At 60.1% G+C, this 22,143-nt stretch overlaps 1 protein-coding gene across 2 annotated transcripts in view; it reads right to left on the minus strand.

The window, feature by feature from the left end:
* The window catches only part of LOC144729573 (spectrin beta chain, non-erythrocytic 1-like), an 87,860-nt gene that overhangs the window by 14,122 nt on the left and 51,595 nt on the right, over positions 1–22,143 (minus strand). For both annotated transcript variants that reach the window (XM_078609919.1, XM_078609920.1), the window contains 19 exons: positions 16,450–16,603; positions 15,377–15,630; positions 14,568–14,959; positions 14,185–14,463; positions 13,432–13,569; positions 12,984–13,203; positions 12,388–12,585; positions 10,515–10,613; positions 9,790–10,029; positions 8,895–9,097; positions 8,300–8,390; positions 7,720–7,866; positions 7,194–7,457; positions 5,927–6,181; positions 5,470–5,559; positions 4,067–4,357; positions 3,685–3,815; positions 2,909–3,113; positions 505–731 (listed from right to left, as the gene is read on the minus strand). In XM_078609919.1, coding sequence (XP_078466045.1) covers positions 505–731; positions 2,909–3,113; positions 3,685–3,815; positions 4,067–4,357; positions 5,470–5,559; positions 5,927–6,181; positions 7,194–7,457; positions 7,720–7,866; positions 8,300–8,390; positions 8,895–9,097; positions 9,790–10,029; positions 10,515–10,613; positions 12,388–12,585; positions 12,984–13,203; positions 13,432–13,569; positions 14,185–14,463; positions 14,568–14,959; positions 15,377–15,630; positions 16,450–16,603 — 3,878 coding nt within the window. The remainder of the gene's footprint in view (positions 1–504; positions 732–2,908; positions 3,114–3,684; positions 3,816–4,066; positions 4,358–5,469; positions 5,560–5,926; positions 6,182–7,193; positions 7,458–7,719; positions 7,867–8,299; positions 8,391–8,894; positions 9,098–9,789; positions 10,030–10,514; positions 10,614–12,387; positions 12,586–12,983; positions 13,204–13,431; positions 13,570–14,184; positions 14,464–14,567; positions 14,960–15,376; positions 15,631–16,449; positions 16,604–22,143) is intronic.

Here is a 22,143-nt window from a genome sequence, read left to right on the forward strand (position 1 = left end):
GGTGAGTAGGCGAGTGAGTGGGTGAGTAGGTGAGCGAGTGGGTGAGTAGGCGAGCGAGTAGGTGAGTAGGCGAGCGAGTGGGTGAGTAGGTGAGCAGGCGAGCGAGTGGATGAGTAGGTGAGCAGGTGAGCGAGTGGGTGAGTAGGTGAGTAGGCGAGCGAGTGGGTGAGTAGGTGAGTAGGCGAGCGAGTGGGTGAGTAGGCGAGCAGGTGAGCGGGTAGGTGAGTAGGCGAGCGAGTGGGTGAGTAGGTGAGTAGGCGAGCGAGTGGGTGAGTAGGCGAGCAGGTGAGCGGGTAGGTGAGTAGGCGAGCGAGTGGGTGAGTAGGTGAGTAGGCGAGCGAGTGGGTGAGTAGGTGAGTAGGCGAGCGAGTGGGTGAGTAGGCGAGCGAGTGGGTGAGTAGGTGAGTAGGCGAGCGAGTGGGTGAGTAGGTGAGCAGGTAGGTAAGTGGGTGAGTAGGCGAGCGAGTGGGTGAGTAGGCGAGCAGGTGAGCGGGTGGGCAGGACCTGTGCAGCCGGCGCGAGGCGGCGAGCATCTGCGCCCGCGTCTCCATGAGCTCGAGCAGCTCGGCCCAGCCCTCGGCCAGCGTGTCCTTCCACTCGGCGGCCGCCGCCGCCGACTCGGCATTGCCGCCGGCGATGACCACGTCGGCGGCCGCCATGACGCCGCTCACGCGCTCGTGGCCCGTCGCCGCCGTCTCCCGCGCAAACTCCGCGAACCGCTCCTCCAGGAGCTGCGCACGGACGGAGTGACGGAGCGACGCGCAGACGTCATTAACGTACACTTCAAGGCCGGGTTAGTAATCGACTCCACGCAGTCCATGGTTTGGCCATGGGCCTTGTGCTCAGGATTCTCTTTCAACCGTTACCGCTACAATTAATGTTCTTATTAGTCGACTTGCTGCATTTTATCCGGAGATCCCCATTGGGATCCACGGATGAAATGCACCTTAAAAATGTAAATTATTATTGCTATTTATCAATAACCCACTAACTTCGTGGTAGGCTAGATGGATCACGTGACATTAAGAGGCGAAGGCTGATGGAGACGCCTCTGCACAGTCCAAATTCACAGCAACTGCTGACAACGGGAACCTCTGACATTCAAACGCAGCGCAAGACAGCAGCGCGCATGATCCGAGACGCACGATACAATCCCTCTGGTGGCGGCCATGAGAATTGGCAAACTACGAAGCAGAACAGCTGAGCTCTAACAGACTGTGCTGGCGTGACCACGGACTCTGTAACTTTTAGTCCCAGTTTGAGTTCATGTGCTGAGGTGAGATCTGTCTCCTCTCACGCAGTATCCTCCTGAGTAGCCATGACACGAATGAAACGAATAGGAATGAAACAGTGTTTATATTGGAGAAGGTCAAGAGGTCATCATGGCCAATGCCATTAATGGCATTAATGCCATCAGAGTTCACCAAGGGGTAAAAATTGGCAATATAAATCATTTACTTCACTCTCTGCCCCCTATGTGAAGGCACAACGCTTATGAGCAGATTAACTCTAAATATTTTACAATCTACCAATGTATCCTTTACTTCGAGGGAGTGGTGGCTCAGCGCTGTGCGCACTGCGCTGGGAGCCCGGCGACCTACGTTGAAATCCCTGCCACAGCTGACGTCAGGAGCGGATTATATCTGACCTGGTCATGAGCTCGCCCATTCACTCACGAGCACTGACCGGAATGGTGAAGTATGTTTAAACAACTCGCACGGCTGACACAGCATTGCGAGCTCTTTATCTCGCAGTGGATTGAGAAAGGGTTGTACATTTTTAATTATCACGAGGACCGCAATGCAGTGTCAATGTCAAATACTATATTGATTGTCACCAAGAAGCCGGGATGATGACCCAAGCAATCGCAGAAAGCTGAACATTGATTATAGATTCCATTACATGGAGCAGAACGGAAGTGATGGACACGGGGCTGTATTGTGGTAGGATTGGATGTCACCTGCACTGGAATTAGATAGACCTGTGTACATCTACAGGCATGTGGAAAAAATCTACAGAGGCTGGAAAACTCGAGATGACATCTGGCTCGGGAGCATGGCCAGTTCAAGGGCGAGTGTCTCTGTAAGAGAGCGTTGGGATTGCTTTGGAACTAACTCTGTGTTGCTCAGAGGAACGGTGGCAGGGTGCCAGCACAGGGTTCATCAATCAATCAATCGAGCCTTTATTTCTCGAGCACTATGTCGTGCAAAATATGCAATTCAAAGTGCTGTACAGATTAAAGAAAACATTGTTGAAAGACTAAAACGCAAGAACAATTAAAGCAATTTCCATACAAACAAAATTGCATTATAATAAATTGCTATCGAAGGCATATTAAAAAAAAGAACACTATAAAATCATCTTAAGTAAAAGCAAGTTTAAAAAGGTAAGTTTTTCGATTTCACTTGAAATTGCTGAATGATTGTGAAGCCCTCGCGCATAGTCAGCGAAGGAGCGCTGTGCGCCAAACGCGTGACCCTCTTGCGACAGCATTTGCATCAACGTCTCTCGCTGCCACACCGGCGTTCGATCCACGAATCAGGGTGGGGGGGGGGCATTCCTTTGAGGTCGCAGTTCTCACTTCGAACGTAGACAGCCAACCGAAGTGCGCATCAAGAAGGGCAACGCTGTCCACAAAGTGACAGCCGTCTCTCTCGAGCTAAGCTCTCGATCGCTAGGAGACCGGTCGCAGATGCAACGGTGACATTTAAGACAAAGTCGAACCATCGGATGCCAAGAAGGTGTCTTTGGCATCGCATGTGGAAGGACTGTAGTTTGGGAAAGAAATTATCAATGTTATAGACGCTTCACCAATTGGGTTGATGAAGCGGACTCACGGTGCCTCGGTGGGGGTGGCAGACTCATGGTGACCTGGGGGTGGGGGGGGGGGGGAAGGTGACGGACTCACGGTGACGTGCTCGTAGTCCTGGCCCAGCTCGTGCGAGGAGGCCACCACCTCCCGCTCGGCGATCCACTGCTCCAGCTCCTCCACCTCGCGGCTCAGCTGGAAGAGGCCGTGCTTTTCGGACAGTTTCCCGCGCCGCTCCTCCGCCAGGTCCTTGAGGCTGGCGTACTGCTTGTCCGCCTGCGACTGCCGCAGCAGGATCCGGTCGCTGAGGGACGCAAGCGAGCGGCGGTGGCGGCGACGTTAGCGTGGAATAAACCAACTGTTTCTAATGATCCTTGCGATTTGTCAGACTCATTTACAGAGATCCGCCACAGTAGAAAATGAAGAGTTGCTGGCAGCCCCAGATATCACCATGCCTATCACCTACACGGACCACCATCACCAGCCATGGTCTGTTCACTGCTGAATGAAGGCCTCCCCAAGCCGTAGCCACCCCCCTCAATCCCACGGTGCCTGCCACGCTTCATCTCCCTGGTGGACATCCCCAAGTGGACGTTCGCTCCTCTGGCAGTCTCCGTCTCGCGTCTCCACCGCCGGACACCCAACCCTGACAGCGACGCGGCGAGTCCAAGCCCAGCGCGCTAAATCTAAATTGTAACCTTGCACAACTCCTGAGATTGCATCCATAGCATGGACGACAGCAGGCAACACCCCTCTTACAGTTCAGTTTCACAATTATTATTTATGTAAAATAAAATTCTTAGATTTATCGCGAATGAGCTCATGGTGAGTTGAAGCGATGGCTGTTGAGCGTGTGGGCGTGCGAGCGAGCAAACCTCTCGGGGTGCGAGTCTGCCACCAGGCTGCGACTGGTCTCAGCCAGCTGCCGGATGACGTTGGCGTAATCCTCCACCCCCTGCTCCATGATGGCGTGCTTCTTCACCAGGGCCAGTGCGCTCTGCTCATCCTGACATCACGCCAAGCAGGCATCAGCACCATCGTCGTTCAACAACGACCACAACGTGACACAGAGGAGGGACCGCTAGGGACCCAGCAAAGTAAGAAGAGAAATAAATTAAACAAATTTCCATCTAAAAATGCCACCAACAGGCAGGTCCTCCCCATTCGCAGTCAATCCGCTGCATCGATGCCGAACGGAGGCAGCGGCGCGCACAGCCGGCGCTCGCCACAGCCGCTGGAGGCGCCCGCGAGAGTCACCTTCACTTTCTCCTCGGCGATCATGTAGAGCTCCTGCTCGCTCATCCACGACTCGGCCTCCGCCACGTCGAAGTAGTACCGCTGCGCGCGGTGGGCCTCGTGGAGGCGCGCGCTCCGTGCCCCCGCCTCGTCGCGCAGGCGGCCCCACAGCGCCCGCAGCTCCCCCAGGCGGCGCGCCGCGGCGCCCGCCTCGGCGCCGCCCTCGCCCAGGCCGCGCTCTGCCAGTGCCTCGCCGCGCTCGCACACCTCGTGCACGCGCGGCTCGTGCCCCGCCATCTCCTTCTGCAGATTCTGCACACGGCGGTGGCGGCAACAGCGGAGACGTCGCAGGTTTGTTTGGAAAACTCGATGACCTACAAACAGCATATTTAAGATGCGCCATGCGTAGCCGACCGTGCCAATCGGAGGTGCGGGGAAAGGACAACAAATTAAAACACAAAAAGCAGTTCTAAAGAAATGAGTTTTCAATCCAGATGATGATTTCAAAGTGCATAGCCTCCAGTGGCTTCCAAATATCAGAAGAGCGCTCTAGACGGCCGCAGAAGCGCATCTGAAAGGGCGCGACGCGGTGACCGACTTTGTTTTTATGGCCAGCCGTAAGCTGCGAAGGGGATGACCGGAGTTGCGCGATGGGTTATGCTGCTTGACATGATCAGCAAGGTAAGAGAACCCATGCTGCCTTCAATTGAGCACTTTTAAGACTTTTAATTGAAGCAACTACACACGGATAGTGACGCAATTAGCTTAATTTATTATCCATCATGGTCGATCCACTGCTGGTTGAAGGTCTCCCCAAGTAACCGCCACCTCCCCCCTGGCACCTACACACGAGCCGAGTTCATTGCTCCATCTTCTCGGTGGACGTCCTCTCGGACTCATCCCCTGGCTGCCGCTCCGTCGTTAGTCTCAACCGTCGGCCATCATCGCCCCTCTGAGCCGTGACGCGTCCTGCGGCCCAAATCTCACCTCCCTTACCAGCTGCAATGCTCCTCCTTCGGTCTATCAATGTAATTCCCAGCATGCATCTGTCCACTACGATCCGGGTGACCTGAGTTGGATTCTCGACCCTGGCAAACATCAGCGGTGAGTGATATCTGTACCGGTCCTGGGTTCTCCTTTCAAAAACCCGCACTAACCTGCGTGGTGAAGTATGGTCAAACGACCCCTAATGACCGACACGGCATGGGGAGGTCCTCGTGCAACAGTGCATTGACAAGCGACTGAACATCATCATATCACCATTATCACATGACGATAGCGTTTGTTCCTCGCAGAATATCGTTCATGGCAACCCCTGAGCGTTCACCCTTTAGGAGCTGCGCGTCACAGCAGCCCCGGTGTGCGGGTGTCAACGCAAAGCGTTCCAGGCCATCTCCGGCACGGGTGACGATGCGACTCTTCACCTGGTTCTTCTGGACGAGCAGCTGCACCGACTGCAGGCTGTTGCCGTGATCCGTGGACGTGGCCAGAGGCAGCCGCTCCTCCACCCAGAGCTGCGGGCGACACACGGCACACGACACGTGACATGTGAGACACACGCAACGTCACGCACGCTAATTGGCGTCAGGCCCCCCGCGCTCACCAGCGGGCACCACTCCCCTCGCCTGCCGTCGCCCTCGCTGGCGCGCCGAGGGGTCGGAGCCATCGCGACAGAGATGGCGATGGAGGGGACGCGACGGCGCGCGGCCGAGTGCGGAGGGTCAAGCGTGGCGCTGTGCCGGGTGGGGTTGGGGTCGAACGTGCCAAGGTTAGGAGGGGCCACGTGGTTAGCCAGGGCTATGGTTAGGGATGGGGTTGGCCGCACGGTGGTTCGGGTGGACCGTGCCGGGGCTCGCGGCGAGGGTTGCGTGGCCGACTCACGATCTCGTCCTCGAGGTCGCGGGTGAACTGGTGAACCTCCTTGGACGCCAGCAGCTTGAGGCGGCGCTCCTCCAGCGGCTGCGTCACCTGCTTGAAGCGGCCCTCCACGCTGGCGCGCATGCCGTCCACCTCCTCCTCCCCGCCCTCCCCCGGGCCGCCCGCGCCCTCCTTGAGCTGCTCCTGCCGCAGCACGAGCACCTGGTCCTGCAGCTCGCGCACCTCCTTCTCGCGCACCTCCATCTGCTTCTCCAGCAGCTGAGGCGGCACGCGGTGGGAGGGGGTTAGGAGCGTGGAGGACACGTTGCGGCCACCGCGAGGGGGGCGGCGAATCGTCGCTCGTCGTACGGCTATTTGCGACCACGCAGATCGGTATCAGGGGCGCAGAGGCGGGGCGGTTCGTGCGCACTGCGCTCAGAACCCAGCAGGCGAGAGATATGCAACCCCCCCCACAACCTTCACAAACCCACACTGTCCAGCGTGGTCAAGTATGGTCAAACAACCCCCGCAACCGACGTGACGTGGCAGGGCCTTCACCAAGCAATGGCGTAACGAAGGAGGCTGTGAATTATTATTAAACTGCTACCAGGTGAGGGTCCAGACTGAGAGAGGAGCAAGCACAGGCCCACGAGTCTGTGAATTAAGAAGCCTGCAATGAAGCCTCTCTCTGCTTCGTGTTGCCGAGTACCTTGCAGCAGTGGCCTGTAGCAGTAGCAGTGGCCTGCAGCAGTAGCAGTGACCTGCAGCAGTAGTAGTGGCCTGCAGCAGTAGCAGTGGCCTGTATCTGTAGCAGTGGCCTGCAGCAGTAGCAGTGGCCTGTAGCAGTAGCAGTGGCCTGCAGCAGTAGCAGTGACCTGCAGCAGTAGCAGTGGCCTGCAGCAGTAGCAGTGGCCTGTATCTGTAGCAGTGACCTGCAGCAGTAGCAGTGGCCTGCAGCAGTAGCAGTGACCTGTATCTGTAGCAGTGGCCTGTAGCAGTAGCAGTGGCCTGCAGCAGTAGCAGTGGCCTGCAGCAGTAGCAGTGGCCTGCAGCAGTAGCCTGTATCTGTAGCAGTGACCTGCAGCAGTAGCAGTGGCCTGCAGCAGTAGCAGTGGCCTGCAGCAGTAGCAGTGGCCTGCAGCAGTAGCAGTGGCCTGTATCTGCACCGCTGAATGCCACTTGTGCCTGGTGCTGCTGGTGGAACGTTGCACTTCAGAAACACGGCACAGCGGTGGCGATCCCTTCCCCGCGAGCTCGCACGTCTGTGATTCCGCGCTCCGGTCGCGCCCACCTGCTGCTTCTTGAGCAGGATGTTGACGCTGGTGAGGTCGCTGCCGTGGTCCTCGGACGTGATCTGTGTCTCCAGCTCGGCGAGCCACATGTTGATGTCGGCGCAGCTCTGCGTGAAGAGCTCGGCGCGGTTCGCGTCGAAGAGCCGCTGGGCCTTGAGCTGCGTGGTGCTCTCCAGGCGGTCCCACACGGTGCCCAGCTCCGAGAGCTTCTCCTGCACGATGCCCTCTGTCTCCGGCTTGTCCCGGATCAGTTGCTCCCCCTCCTGCCGTGCCGCATGGAATGCGCGCCGGTTTGCATCACGAAGCAAGTTGTTGATTCAACATTACTTAAACCATTGCCATATAACCACCAATATTATGAACACCACCAGATGCCATTATAACATCTTAATACTCTGTTCATCACTAAGTTGCCTGTGACCAAATCACCCGGAATGTGCCCAATTTCATCAGATCTCAGCGCACGTTCCGGAGCGCACGTTCCAGAACATTCCAGAGCCGAACGTTCCAGAGAAGCACGCACACCTTCTTGATCTTGTCCAGCCACTCCTTGTTGGAGGCCAGCTCCGCCATGAAGGCCTGGTGCTTCTGCCACTTGGAGTGGAGGTTCCTGGCCTCGTCGTACGACATGTCCTGCGCCGTCAGCATCTTCTCGTTCATCCACAGGCTCAGCTGCAAGGCACCGGGAATGCAGCGTCATTCACGGCCCTCCGGTCAGCGAGGCGATGGCAACGGGCGCGCAGTTAAAACCGGAACCATCGAACGGTCTACAAAAATCAGGCTGGAAGGAGCAAATGTTGCGCGTGAAGGTTGGAGGGGTTGAGTCTTGTGATTGTGTTGCTGCAACGAAGCGAGAATGGTTAACTACGACACATATATCGATTTCTGGCCTCAGTTTAGAAGTTCCATGTTGTGTAAAGAATGTTCAAGGTGGAAATTGATAACGAAGATTATCAATGAACTAACACAGGAGGGATGTGCCGGTGGAGGGGAGAGGAGAGGAGGCAGGGAGAGGGACAGGTCGACATGCGAAGGAGGCGGCGTACCGCCCAGTTACAACTCAACGTCAGTCCCTCGAATGAACGGCAAAGATCCGTTGACTGACCTCCTGGCAATCTTGCAGGAACTTCTGTAGGTCCCGGTTGTCCCTCAAACGGCCCAGGAGGTCTGCTGCTGCTGCCTGGTTCTTCTCACGCCTGCACAACATCACCATCGTCACCATCGTCACCGTCGTCATCGTAACCAACACGCGTTACTTCCAGTAACACGAGCCGCAAAATCATAAGCTACACGATCGGGCATGATCACTGTGACAGCACCGTTGCCGCGCTTGACATGAGCCCCGTGCGGCAGCAAACACCTCAACATGGAGCAGCAGCAGCGCAATGGCGCAAGCGAAGGCCCTGGCTGCTGCCTACGCTCGGCAGCAGCAGTCAGCCGTGTGACGAGGCGTTTCACAAAGAAGGCAGCGCTAATGTCACCCGCACCTCTGATTAGCACGGCTGGCTACATACGGTGCAAAAGAGGTCCAACATACGTACGTACATCCGACGCACTGCCACTCAAAACAAATAATTTTCTCTCTTTTGCAAAGACGGACTGAGAAACGAAAGGCGAGACGACTTCTCGAACGCCTCAAGCGTCCCGGCCTCGCCTTGAAAAACAACAAAGCCCGGCGTCGCCTCGGCGAGGCCACTCGCCTCTCGCTGATGGAATCCATCTTCTCTTGGATCTTGTCAGCGTTGAAGTTCCCCTCGCCGACCAGCTTCCTCCCCGTGTCCAGCACGCTGCCGACCTTCTCGTCATTGGCCTCCATGCTGGTGGTCAGCGCCTCGTGCTTCTTGATGGCTTCCTCGGCGGACTGCAGCGTCGCCGGCATCTCCACGCGGCTCAGCGCGTACTCCTGCGGGAGTCAGGGAAATGCGCGCGGACAGAGCCGGCACCGCCGCAAGTGAGCCCAGCGTCCAACGGAACAAACGCGCGGCGAGCAGCCGACGAGTTCCCCAGTTTGACTTCTACGGCACGCTCCTGGTGCGTCTCTGAAGGCACAGGGGCACACGTGGATCTACTCCAAGTGGCAGCTACAAGAAAGGAACAAAGCGCACATTCGAAGAGTCGGACAGGGAGACGCTCCCTCTCTCCAGCAGCCAGAGGATAATTGCCTGGGACGTCACAAAACTTCAAATCCAACACTTACTAACAATGATCGGAATACCCATCCAAACAGGAAACATGCATGCTGGTTGGATACAGAGGGACGAGTGCTGGGAGCACTATCCAAGCGGCGTGGTGGTAACAAGCGGCGCGAGGCACGATGGGCGCCATCACGCACACACGTCCACTCCGCCTCGATGACGGTATCGGTTGTGTTTGCGGTAATGCGCGAACGAGCAACGAGTGGAGCCACCGTGAGGAGGCCACCGTCTCCCGCCCGACCGTGCTGTGGTCTGCGCTCCTTCAACGGAGGAGGAAGAACAGAGACACGACACGAACTCTCTCTCTGCGTCGCTGTCACCGGCGCTGCGCGCGAGAGAGAGGAAAGAGAGAGAGAGGAGAGAGAGGAAAGAGAGAGGAGAGAGAGGAGAGAGCACGAACCTGGTTGCTGAGAACGCCGTCGGCCTGGCGAGCGTCGCGCGCGAAGGCGAGGTGCGCGTGGCACGCGGCCAGCAGCGCCCGCCGGTTGTCCCACATGCTGTGCAGCTCGGCCCAGCCGGTGTGCAGGGCCTGCAGCCGCTGGCGCAGGAACACGTGCTGCGGGTCGCTCTGGTCGCGCGTCACCTCCTCGCCCATCTCCCGCATGCGCCGGTGGTCCTCGCTGTAGTTGCTGATCTCGTTCTGTGGGCAGAAAGGTGACAGACGGCATCGCTGGTGAGATCCTCTCTAGGTGGGATCGTCGCTGCTGCTTCCGGGTCATTCGACCGCCGCTATATCTTTTGTGTCCCGACCATCTATAATTTATTTAAAGCAACAGATTTCTCTGACGAATTGAAGCATCTATCGTTAAGTAGGATGTAATTCATAGTAAAAATTGTCTAGAAATTACACTATAGAGCATTTAAATGAAAAAAAAACATTCCCTTTGTATAAATAAAATGCAGCATTCAGCAATGTTCCAACGAATATTTTTTATTTAAAAAATCAACTTAAAAAGGTAATCCTATTACATTCTCAACATCTCAGTACAAGGTACCAAAAAAAGGCACTCCATCAGCAGTGAGACACTTTTGTTTTGGCTACGAGGAGGGGCGCTCGGAACAGGCGCCGCTGCCATCGTGAGGAGACGGTGGCCTCGTGAGTGGACGAGGTGCGGCGAGGCCCACCTTGATCGCTTCGTGCTGCGCCAGGAGCTTCTCAGCCTCGGGGAGGGTGCTGGGAACGTCCTCCGACGCCACGGCCTTCTGGGTTTTGGAGAGCCAAGCCTGCACCCGGAGAAGACGCGCGCCGCTCAGCAGACGCACGCACACACAAGGTGCGACGCAGCCTCCATTCCCTGTGGTGCGGAGCTCAGAAAGGCAAAGGCGCGGCCCTGCAGTGTCTTGCTCACGCCACTGCTGGCGGAAGGGCTTCCACTGGAGGGAGCTCTCGAGGCCATCTACGCAGGGTATTGTTGCCTACTCTTCCACACGAGTCAGATGTCTTTAACGGGGTCGGAGTAACCCACACTTTGGCCTACCACACAAAATCTGACGATCGACCGGCCGCGGTGTAGCCGTTTGTTCTGCCGGGTGGACAAGATGTAGAGGGGGCTGTGAGAAACGTGCTTCCTGTTTCAACTGCCACACAAATTTATGATTTCTGGAGCCAAGAATTCACCGTATTCTGCGGATTGTAAGAAACTCCGGAAAGCAAAAAGCGCCCCAAACGTAGTGGTCATTTTGAAAATGAACAATAATGATTCTGGAACCCACGATGTACCGGGCAAGTGGAAACCCAAGGGTGTAAAACATAAAAAATAGAGGGGACGCTGGAAAATAAAGCGGTGAGATCGCCGTAATCACGGTGGATGTGGCCGTAGGGGCAATAAAGTTGTTGACTTGTACACGGTGTCAATAAAGATAGACAACTCTGGCCTCATGAACACTAACTGGTTAATCAGACAAAATTTCAGCTCTTGCTTTAAAACCCACGGAGAAAAAGTGGATAATCCGGAGAATACGGTAAGCATTACCGTCAAAATACCAACCATGAGGCCTCATTTCATGGCTGTTGTATAAAACATTTATAACTTAGTCAATCACATTTCAGGAATGAATGAGGTCAATATAATTCTTGTCACTTGTTAACACGTGTTGACCAAATGATGCACACAATCCAATCTCTGTTCGGCCTCATACTGTAGACACACGAGTTTTTTTTTTTGTAATAGTTTGCTTTGCTTGACATAAATACTTGTGTCACTTCCTAAACTGTGCACCAAATCATCAGAATCACCAGGCAAGACCTACCGACTGCTGAATGAGGAGCACACCAAGCCGTCACCATACCCAGCATTGCCATGACGACGCTGCTACGAATCGACGTAGCGCCCGGACACGAGCCGACCTCATCCCGTGCCTCTTTCTTAAGAGACCAAAATGCCACCACAAATCTCCCCGCGTGCGCCCCTCACTACGACCTTCCAGTAAATTCCTCGCCGCCGTCAAGGGGCTCCTTGTTACTTCTTCCGATTCTCGCGGCCGCGCCGACGCCATCCTGAACAACGGCCGTGCAGTGTGCGGCGGCCGTGACGTCGGCGGGAGACGCCGCCAACTCTGCCGCACGCGACGCCGCGAGCCGCTCCACGCCGCGTTCATTTGAAGTCACCGCCGCTTTCAACTTAAAGCCGCCTTCAAATGCCAAAGCGGACGTCATTTGACCTCAAAGCCGATAAACGTATACGCCTCGCCGTTGCTAAGCGACGCGATGCACGATGTGGCGTGCGCATCACGCAGCGGCGGAATGCAGCTACCGTCCGGAGGCTTTCTCGAGCGGCGCGCGAAACGAGCTCTAGGAACCGGTACACGAACGGCCCGAAGGAAGGCATTTGTCAGCGACATGCGAGGGGTTCGTGACCCCGACCGGCCGTATCAGCCTCGGCAACGTGGGCGCGGCTCGAGAGGGTTTCCTGCCTTCGGGAGGTGGGGCGTTCGGGGCGGTCACCGTCACGCCCCACGCAACCGACCAGAGCGGCCGGCGACGCGGTCAGGGCCCGACCTGGAAGTCGTCGACGTCCTGCAGGAACTTCTGCAGCTTGGAGGCCTCGCCGAGGGAGTCCTCGCGGGCGCGCAGCGTGCCGCGCAAGGCGCCCCACACGGCCGCCGTGTCGGCCAGCTGGCCACGCACGGCGCCGGCGCTCTCCGGGTGGCGCTGCGCCAGCCGCTCCGCCTCGCCCTGCAGGTCCCCCACCTTCACCTGCAGGGCGGGGGGCGCGGGGCGCAGTACGCAATAATAAACATCGTCACCAGTCATGTGTGTTCATTTGTAATGTTTATGGAAATGCTAAGTACTGAAGTTTTATAAAAAGTTATACAAATTATATTAACTGTTTTAAAAATGCATCTTCAAGAGCTGCATGTGTTACATGTCTAAATGTCTATTTAAATGGAGAATAAATGTATAAACAAACAGATCTTGACGTATCTTTAATTGCGTTGCACATGTGTGTATGATGTGTATGGTGTGTAGGGTGTGTGTGTAGTGTGTGTGTGTGTAGTGTGTGTGTGTGTAGTGTGTGTGTGTAGGGTGTGTGTGTGTAGGGTGTGTGTGTGTAGGGTGTGTGTGTGTAGGGTGTGTGTGTGTAGGGTGCGTGCCTCTATGGCAGCCAAGTCTCGCTCCATGCCGGACAGCTTGCGCTGCAGCGCCATGACACCGGCTAGGTCGTTGCCCAGGCCCTGCGTGGACTCGATGAGACGCGTCTTCTCGCGGATCCACGCCTGCGTCTCGTGGCACTCCAGCTGGAAGCTCTGCAGCGTCAGCTGCGCCTGCAGCGCCTCCTTCTTGCTCTCCGCCAGTTCCCGGAACTCGCTCCACCTGCGGGACGATTTGTCGATGAAGTCGATCTATCAACCGAGCGACCACAAGCTGCGATCGGCGGGTGGGGGAAGAGAAACGCGGGAGACGCAGCAGGAGGGAGCAGCACCACGTCGCAGCGTGGAAGCCACCAGGACTCGGCTCCAACGAGTCCCAGGGCAGCCTCGGGTAGGCCAAGCCCCATCACCGACACGTTCCCCTCGGCGCCCGTGGGGGGTGCGGCGTCACCTGGCGTTCAGGAGGTCCTGCTTGGCCTTGATGTCGTCCTCGCTGGCGTGCCCTGACCCCAGCAGCTGCCGGGCCAGCTGATTGACCACGGCGACGCGCGACGCCAGGCCGTTCATCTCGGGCTCCAGGCTCTCAAACCTGCCGGCAAGCACAATGTGGGATTGTGCGTAAGCTGTGCCCCTTTGCCTTTTGCCCCAACACCGTCCGATTTGCAGGAAGATGAGAGACAACATTTCCAGCAGAGCAGCCCTTTTCCCCACGTTAAGAGAGCGGCCCACGGAAGGAGATATCACAGAACTACTTCTGAAAACTGTTGAAATGACCTCTTATCCACGACTTAGGGGCAGCACTTTCCAAACCACCAGCAGTACGATGGTCCAACCAATATTGTAGAAATGTGGTCAAATAAAGTCCAAAATAAAAACTAGTACACATTGTGAGTAGGCGGAGACGACCAACTCACTACCAATTGCGAGCCCAGTTTAATCACGGGCAGACAAATCCCACACCCAGGTTGCCAGCAGTGCCAGAAAGTGCTCCGGAAAGGAAGACGCACCCTAAAACTTGTGCCCAGTGTCAATAAAGTTGCAAATCTCACACACACAGCGACCGGATTATAACATTCACCCCCACTATTTCTGTGAAATTCAGGGTAAAGAGTACGTATTATAATCGCAGTCATTTTACAATAATAATTTCTTAATTCTATTTACTTTACAGAGCCAAGATTCCCATGGGCCGCGGTGGTCTCACCGGTGCTGAACGACCTCCAGGTCCTCCAGCTTCTCTGGAATGTCCAGCGCGTCGAGCCACTGGCTCTTCTCGTCGAGCCAGAGCAGGCAGGCGGCCGTCTCGCTGTGGATGGTGTAGAGCGCCAGCGCGTCCTGCAGGCGGCGGCCGCGCTCGGCTGCCAGCGCCGCCAGCTCGCCGTACGCGTCCTCCAGGCGCCGCAGCCGCTCCCGCACGCCGGCCGGCTCCGCGAGGCTCGCGGGCAGCGCCGCCGCCTGCTCCCGCAGCGAGTCGATCACCGGCCTGCGCGGGACAAACGCAGCCTCGTCAGTCGCGCTCGCGCCACCCGCGGCGGACGATCGCGCTTCGAGTCGGGGCGGCCCGCCGGCGCGCCGCCGTCGCCGCACCTGTATCCCTCGATCTCCTCCACGACGTCGCGGTGCTTGCGCGCGAGCGCCTGCGTGGAGAACTCGTCGTTGCCCACGTCGCCGCCGGCCGCCACCAGCAGCGCCGCGTCCCGGGCCCAGGCCTCGACGTCGGCCGAGTCCGACAGCAGCTGGTGCAGCGCCTCGGAGGCCCGCAGGCGCTCGGCTCTGCGCGACGCCGCCAGCTCCAGCGCGGCCCACAGCTTCTCGAGCTCGGCGGAGCGAGCGCGGGCCGCCTGCGCGTCGCGCTCCGCCTCGCGCTTCTCCTCCTCGGAGGCGGCGGCGTCGGCCAGGCGGGGCGCCAGCGCCGCCGCGGCCGCCTCGCCCAGGCGCAGCGTCTGCTGCAGCTGGGCCCGGCGGCCGCTCAGCTCGTCCTGCCCGTGGCGGAGCCGGGGGGCATGCGGCAAGGGGCGGGGAGAGGGACCGGAGGGAGAGGTGCGGGGAGACAGGATTGCCAAAGGAGAGAAGGAGGAAATTAATTCATGTAAGAGTTCATTTTAGTTCAGAACTCTTGACCTCCTCGCGGTTCAGGTAAGATGCTGATGATAACCATGTTCATGTAATCTTTTTGCAAATATACACAAATACACAAATGTAAGTGGGAGGAAACCTAAGTCCCCAGAGAAGATCCATACATGAGAAAACATAGCGATGAAGAACCGAACATTTGTAACGTAGCGGGAAACTGTGAGCGCCTATAAACAACGTCGAGAATCAAACACGAAACTCTTCAGCAACATCACGGCTGGCTCCGGCTCCGACTCGCGCATCACCCCTCAGAGCGTCCTCACCTCGAATGCGCGGTGCCGAGCCAGCAGGCGCAGCACGGCCGCCAGGTCGTGGCCGGCGTCCTCGCTGGCGAGGAGGGGCTCCACCTGCCGCACCCAGGCCTCCACCTCCTCGGCCTCCCACAGGAAGAGGTGCAGGGCGCGAGCCTGCTCGAGGCGTGCGCGCCGTGCCGCGCACAGCGCGCACAGCTCCGCGTAGGACGCCTCCAGCTGCCCCGCTCGCTCGCTCGCCACCTCGGGGTCGCACGGCCTGTAGCCTGAGAGACGCAAATCCACCCGTCGCACGGCCACCGTCAACTTCACGCGAGGTGCTGCTCGTCGCACTCGCCTGAGAGGCGATGGGCTGAGCCATCACCCGTGGAGGATTTTTACTTTTGTCCTTCTGTTTTAATCGCAACGGCCTCGACTGCGAGGGGACGGGATTCGTTCGCGTGGCGATTATTTTAATGAGAAGCACGCCAACGACTCGTTTGCGTGTCGTTAACAAGGGATAGTATAACGCTTCCTCGATCCGCTGCTGGATGGAGAAGGACTCCACACGCTGCGTCATTCCTGGAGATTGTACGAATGACTTTCTTAACCACGCTCGTTGGTCTGGCCAGGTAGAAGACCTCGTGGCTACATCATTATTACCGAGCCCTCCCTTATTCTTTGCCACTTCTGAAACCACGTGATAAGCCACTCTGCTGTACTATCATTTGTGGCCAGATTGCTTCTAAAAAATAAGATAATAGCTGAGTGGGCTTTACCTAGTAAGATAACACATTTTGTTTAGTTTTATTTTTTAAAGTGATTTGTTTACCTTTCATAAACTTTGCACTCATATCGTCTTTTTGTGTTGTTTATTGTTGTAACGTTCTGACCCGCCGCTACCTGTTGAAAAAAAGTTTTGTAGCTCATCGGATTCCTCCAGTATCAATACAGATTCTGATTCACTAAGTCACTGCGTGTCTCTGCTATTGTACCGCCGGTGAACACGTAGTGCCACTGGTGGCGGCCTGGACGAGCGCTCCTGTGGGTACGTACAGACGGGTATACGCGCGCACCTGCGGGTTGACGCTCGCGTGGGTACGCACCGTCCACCTCTTCGGCGAACCGCAGGGCGGCCGCATTGACGGCCTTCACGCGGTCGGCCTGCGCGGCCACGTCGGCCTCCACGAGGGCGTGCTTCTGCAGGAGGTCCTCCACGCCCAGCAGGTGCTTCCCACACTCCTGCGACAGCAGGCGCAGCTGCACGCCGCGCCGCACGCACCAGAGTCACGCGCGCCCTCTCAATGCCGCGCACACGCGAGTTGCTTCTCCGCGCCGTGTCATGCGATTCCCCAACGTCATCTCAACGGTAACCGTGACAAGGGACAAAGAGCGGGAGCCCGCTGAAGGAGACTCGGTGAGGCTTTGCTGGTGAAACAAACCGTGTTAGTAGTAGTAATAACAACAGCATCGCAGGGCAGTGCATCGCCAGTGTCTGAGATCCCTTCAAGTGACCTCTGACTCGCACGCGAGGGGGCAGCACTTTCCCACCAGTCTGGCTACAGTGAGCAATCTTCACTGCACGAGACTCAAAATTATATTTTTCATTTTCAAAGCTATAATAAAATAAGAGCACCTATGAAGGCCGGAACGGTACACGAGAGGGTGCGTGGCAAGCACCACACCCGACCACCTTTGTCTCCCCAGTGGCGATGTTTACATACTATACCAGGTACTTATTTGAGGCTGAGTCGACCAAGGGGAAGCCTAGGACCGGTTCAGATAATCATCACCGATGATGACCGTGAGCAGGAATCGACACGCTAACCGCTCCACTCCCGCTCCACTCCCGCTCCACTCCCGCTCCACTACCGCTCCACTCCCGCTCCCCTACCGCTCCACTCCCGCTCCACTCCCGCTCCACTCCCGCTCCCCTACCGCTCCACTACCGCTCCACTCCCGCTCCCCTACCGCTCCACTCCCGCTCCACTCCCGCTCCACTCCCGCTCCACTACCGCTCCACTCCCGCTCCACTCCCGCTCCCCTACCGCTCCACTCCCGCTCCACTACCGCTCCATTCCCGCTCCACTCCCGCTCCCCTACCGCTCCACTCCCGCTCCACTACCGCTCCACTCCCGCTCCACTACCGCTCCACTCCCGCTCCACTACCGCTCCCCTACCGCTCCACTCCCGCTCCACTCCCGCTCCACTACCGCTCCACTCCCGCTCCACTACCGCTCCACTCCCGCTCCACTCCCGCTCCACTCCCGCTCCACTCCCGCTCCACTCCCGCTCCACTACCGCTCCACTCCCGCTCCACTACCGCTCCCCTACCGCTCCACTCCCGCTCCCCTACCGCTCCACTACCGCTCCACTACCGCTCCACTCCCGCTCCACTACCGCTCCCCTACCGCTCCACTCCCACTCCCCTACCGCTCCACTACCGCTCCACTACCGCTCCACTCCCGCTCCACTCCCGCTCCACTACCGCTCCACTCCCGCTCCACTACCGCTCCCCTACCGCTCCACTCCCGCTCCACTCCCGCTCCACTACCGCTCCACTACCGCTCCCCTACCGCTCCACTCCCGCTCCACTCCCGCTCCACTCCCGCTCCACTACCGCTCCACTACCGCTGCACTCCCGCTCCACTACCGCTCCACTCCCGCTCCACTCCCGCTCCACTCCCGCTCCACTACCGCTCCACTACCGCTCCACTCCCGCTCCACTCCCGCTCCACTCCCGCTCCACTCCCGCTCCACTCCCGCTCCCCTACCGCTCCACTCCCGCTCCACTCCCGCTCCACTCCCGCTCCACTACCGCTCCACTCCCGCTCCACTACCGCTCCCCTACCGCTCCACTCCCGCTCCACTCCCGCTCCACTCCCGCTCCACTACCGCTCCCCTACCGCTCCACTCCCGCTCCACTCCCGCTCCACTACCGCTCCACTACCGCTCCACTCCCGCTCCACTCCCGCTCCACTCCCGCTCCCCTACCGCTCCACTCCCGCTCCACTCCCGCTCCACTCCCGCTCCACTACCGCTCCACTCCCGCTCCACTCCCGCTCCAATACCGCTCCACTCCCGCTCCACTCCCGCTCCACTCCCGCTCCACTCCCGCTCCACTCCCGCTCCACTACCGCTCCACTCCCGCTCCACTACCGCTCCACTACCGCTCCACTCCCGCTCCACTCCCGCTCCACTCCCGCTCCCCTACCGCTCCACTCCCGCTCCACTCCCGCTCCACTACCGCTCCACTCCCGCTCCACTCCCGCTCCACTCCCGCTCCACTCCCGCTCCACTACCGCTCCACTCCCGCTCCACTACCGCTCCACTCCCGCTCCACTCCCGCTCCCCTACCGCTCCACTCCCGCTCCACTCCCGCTCCACTACCGCTCCACTCCCGCTCCACTCCCGCTCCACTACCGCTCCACTCCCGCTCCACTCCCGCTCCCCTACCGCTCCACTACCGCTCCACTCCCGCTCCACTACCGCTCCACTCCCGCTCCACTACCGCTCCACTCCCGCTCCACTCCCGCTCCCCTACCGCTCCACTCCCGCTCCACTCCCGCTCCACTCCCGCTCCACTCCCGCTCCACTACCGCTCCACTCCCGCTCCACTCCCGCTCCCCTACCGCTCCACTACCGCTCCACTCCCGCTCCACTCCCGCTCCCCTACCGCTCCACTCCCGCTCCACTCCCGCTCCACTCCCGCTCCACTCCCGCTCCACTCCCGCTCCACTACCGCTCCACTCCCGCTCCACTCCCGCTCCACTCCCGCTCCACTCCCGCTCCACTCCCGCTCCACTCCCGCTCCCCTACCGCTCCACTACCGCTCCACTCCCGCTCCACTCCCGCTCCACTACCGCTCCACTACCGCTCCACTCCCGCTCCACTCCCGCTCCACTCCCGCTCCCCTACCGCTCCACTCCCGCTCCCCTACCGCTCCACTCCCGCTCCACTCCCGCTCCCCTACCGCTCCACTACCGCTCCACTCCCGCTCCCCTACCGCTCCACTCCCGCTCCCCTACCGCTCCACTCCCGCTCCACTCCCGCTCCACTCCCGCTCCACTACCGCTCCCCTACCGCTCCACTACCGCTCCACTCCCGCTCCCCTATCGCTCCACTCCCGCTCCCCTACCGCTCCACTCCCGCTCCACTCCCGCTCCACTACCGCTCCACTCCCGCTCCACTACCGCTCCACTCCCGCTCCCCTACCGCTCCACTCCCGCTCCCCTACCGCTCCACTCCCGCTCCACTCCCGCTCCCCTACCGCTCCACTCCCGCTCCACTCCCGCTCCCCTACCGCTCCACTCCCGCTCCACTCCCGCTCCACTCCCGCTCCCCTACCGCTCCCCTACCGCTCCACTACCGCTCCACTCCCGCTCCCCTACCGCTCCACTCCCGCTCCACTCCCGCTCCACTCCCGCTCCACTACCGCTCCACTCCCGCTCCACTCCCGCTCCACTCCCGCTCCCCTACCGCTCCACTCCCGCTCCACTCCCGCTCCCCTACCGCTCCACTCCCGCTCCACTCCCGCTCCACTACCGCTCCACTACCGCTCCCCTACCGCTCCACTCCCGCTCCACTCCCGCTCCACTCCCGCTCCACTACCGCTCCACTACCGCTGCACTCCCGCTCCACTACCGCTCCACTCCCGCTCCACTCCCGCTCCACTCCCGCTCCACTACCGCTCCACTACCGCTCCACTCCCGCTCCACTCCCGCTCCACTCCCGCTCCACTCCCGCTCCACTCCCGCTCCCCTACCGCTCCACTCCCGCTCCACTCCCGCTCCACTCCCGCTCCACTCCCGCTCCACTACCGCTCCCCTACCGCTCCACTCCCGCTCCACTCCCGCTCCACTCCCGCTCCACTACCGCTCCCCTACCGCTCCACTCCCGCTCCACTCCCGCTCCACTACCGCTCCACTACCGCTCCACTCCCGCTCCACTCCCGCTCCACTCCCGCTCCCCTACCGCTCCACTCCCGCTCCACTCCCGCTCCACTCCCGCTCCACTACCGCTCCACTCCCGCTCCACTCCCGCTCCACTACCGCTCCACTCCCGCTCCACTCCCGCTCCACTCCCGCTCCACTCCCGCTCCACTCCCGCTCCACTACCGCTCCACTCCCGCTCCACTACCGCTCCACTACCGCTCCACTCCCGCTCCACTCCCGCTCCACTCCCGCTCCCCTACCGCTCCACTCCCGCTCCACTCCCGCTCCACTACCGCTCCACTCCCGCTCCACTCCCGCTCCACTCCCGCTCCACTCCCGCTCCACTACCGCTCCACTCCCGCTCCACTACCGCTCCACTCCCGCTCCACTCCCGCTCCCCTACCGCTCCACTCCCGCTCCACTCCCGCTCCACTACCGCTCCACTCCCGCTCCACTCCCGCTCCACTACCGCTCCACTCCCGCTCCACTCCCGCTCCCCTACCGCTCCACTACCGCTCCACTCCCGCTCCACTACCGCTCCACTCCCGCTCCACTACCGCTCCACTCCCGCTCCACTCCCGCTCCCCTACCGCTCCACTCCCGCTCCACTCCCGCTCCACTCCCGCTCCACTCCCGCTCCACTACCGCTCCACTCCCGCTCCACTCCCGCTCCCCTACCGCTCCACTACCGCTCCACTCCCGCTCCACTCCCGCTCCCCTACCGCTCCACTCCCGCTCCACTCCCGCTCCACTCCCGCTCCACTCCCGCTCCACTCCCGCTCCACTACCGCTCCACTCCCGCTCCACTCCCGCTCCACTCCCGCTCCACTCCCGCTCCACTCCCGCTCCACTCCCGCTCCCCTACCGCTCCACTACCGCTCCACTCCCGCTCCACTCCCGCTCCACTACCGCTCCACTACCGCTCCACTCCCGCTCCACTCCCGCTCCACTCCCGCTCCCCTACCGCTCCACTCCCGCTCCCCTACCGCTCCACTCCCGCTCCACTCCCGCTCCCCTACCGCTCCACTACCGCTCCACTCCCGCTCCCCTACCGCTCCACTCCCGCTCCCCTACCGCTCCACTCCCGCTCCACTCCCGCTCCACTCCCGCTCCACTACCGCTCCCCTACCGCTCCACTACCGCTCCACTCCCGCTCCCCTATCGCTCCACTCCCGCTCCCCTACCGCTCCACTCCCGCTCCACTCCCGCTCCACTACCGCTCCACTCCCGCTCCACTACCGCTCCACTCCCGCTCCCCTACCGCTCCACTCCCGCTCCCCTACCGCTCCACTCCCGCTCCACTCCCGCTCCCCTACCGCTCCACTCCCGCTCCACTCCCGCTCCCCTACCGCTCCACTCCCGCTCCACTCCCGCTCCACTCCCGCTCCCCTACCGCTCCCCTACCGCTCCACTACCGCTCCACTCCCGCTCCCCTACCGCTCCACTCCCGCTCCACTCCCGCTCCACTCCCGCTCCACTACCGCTCCACTCCCGCTCCACTCCCGCTCCACTCCCGCTCCCCTACCGCTCCACTCCCGCTCCACTCCCGCTCCCCTACCGCTCCACTCCCGCTCCACTACCGCTCCACTCCCGCTCCACTCCCGCTCCCCTACCGCTCCCCTACCGCTCCACTACCGCTCCACTCCCGCTCCCCTACCGCTCCACTCCCGCTCCACTCCCGCTCCACTCCCGCTCCACTCCCGCTCCCCTACCGCTCCACTCCCGCTCCACTACCGCTCCACTCCCGCTCCACTACCGCTCCACTACCGCTCCACTCCCGCTCCACTCCCGCTCCACTCCCGCTCCACTCCCGCTCCACTACCGCTCCACTCCCGCTCCACTACCGCTCCACTACCGCTCCACTAC

Source organism: Lampetra planeri, chromosome 33, assembly GCF_965212315.1.
Source record: "Lampetra planeri chromosome 33, kcLamPlan1.2.h2, whole genome shotgun sequence".
Taxonomy (NCBI): domain Eukaryota; kingdom Metazoa; phylum Chordata; class Hyperoartia; order Petromyzontiformes; family Petromyzontidae; genus Lampetra; species Lampetra planeri.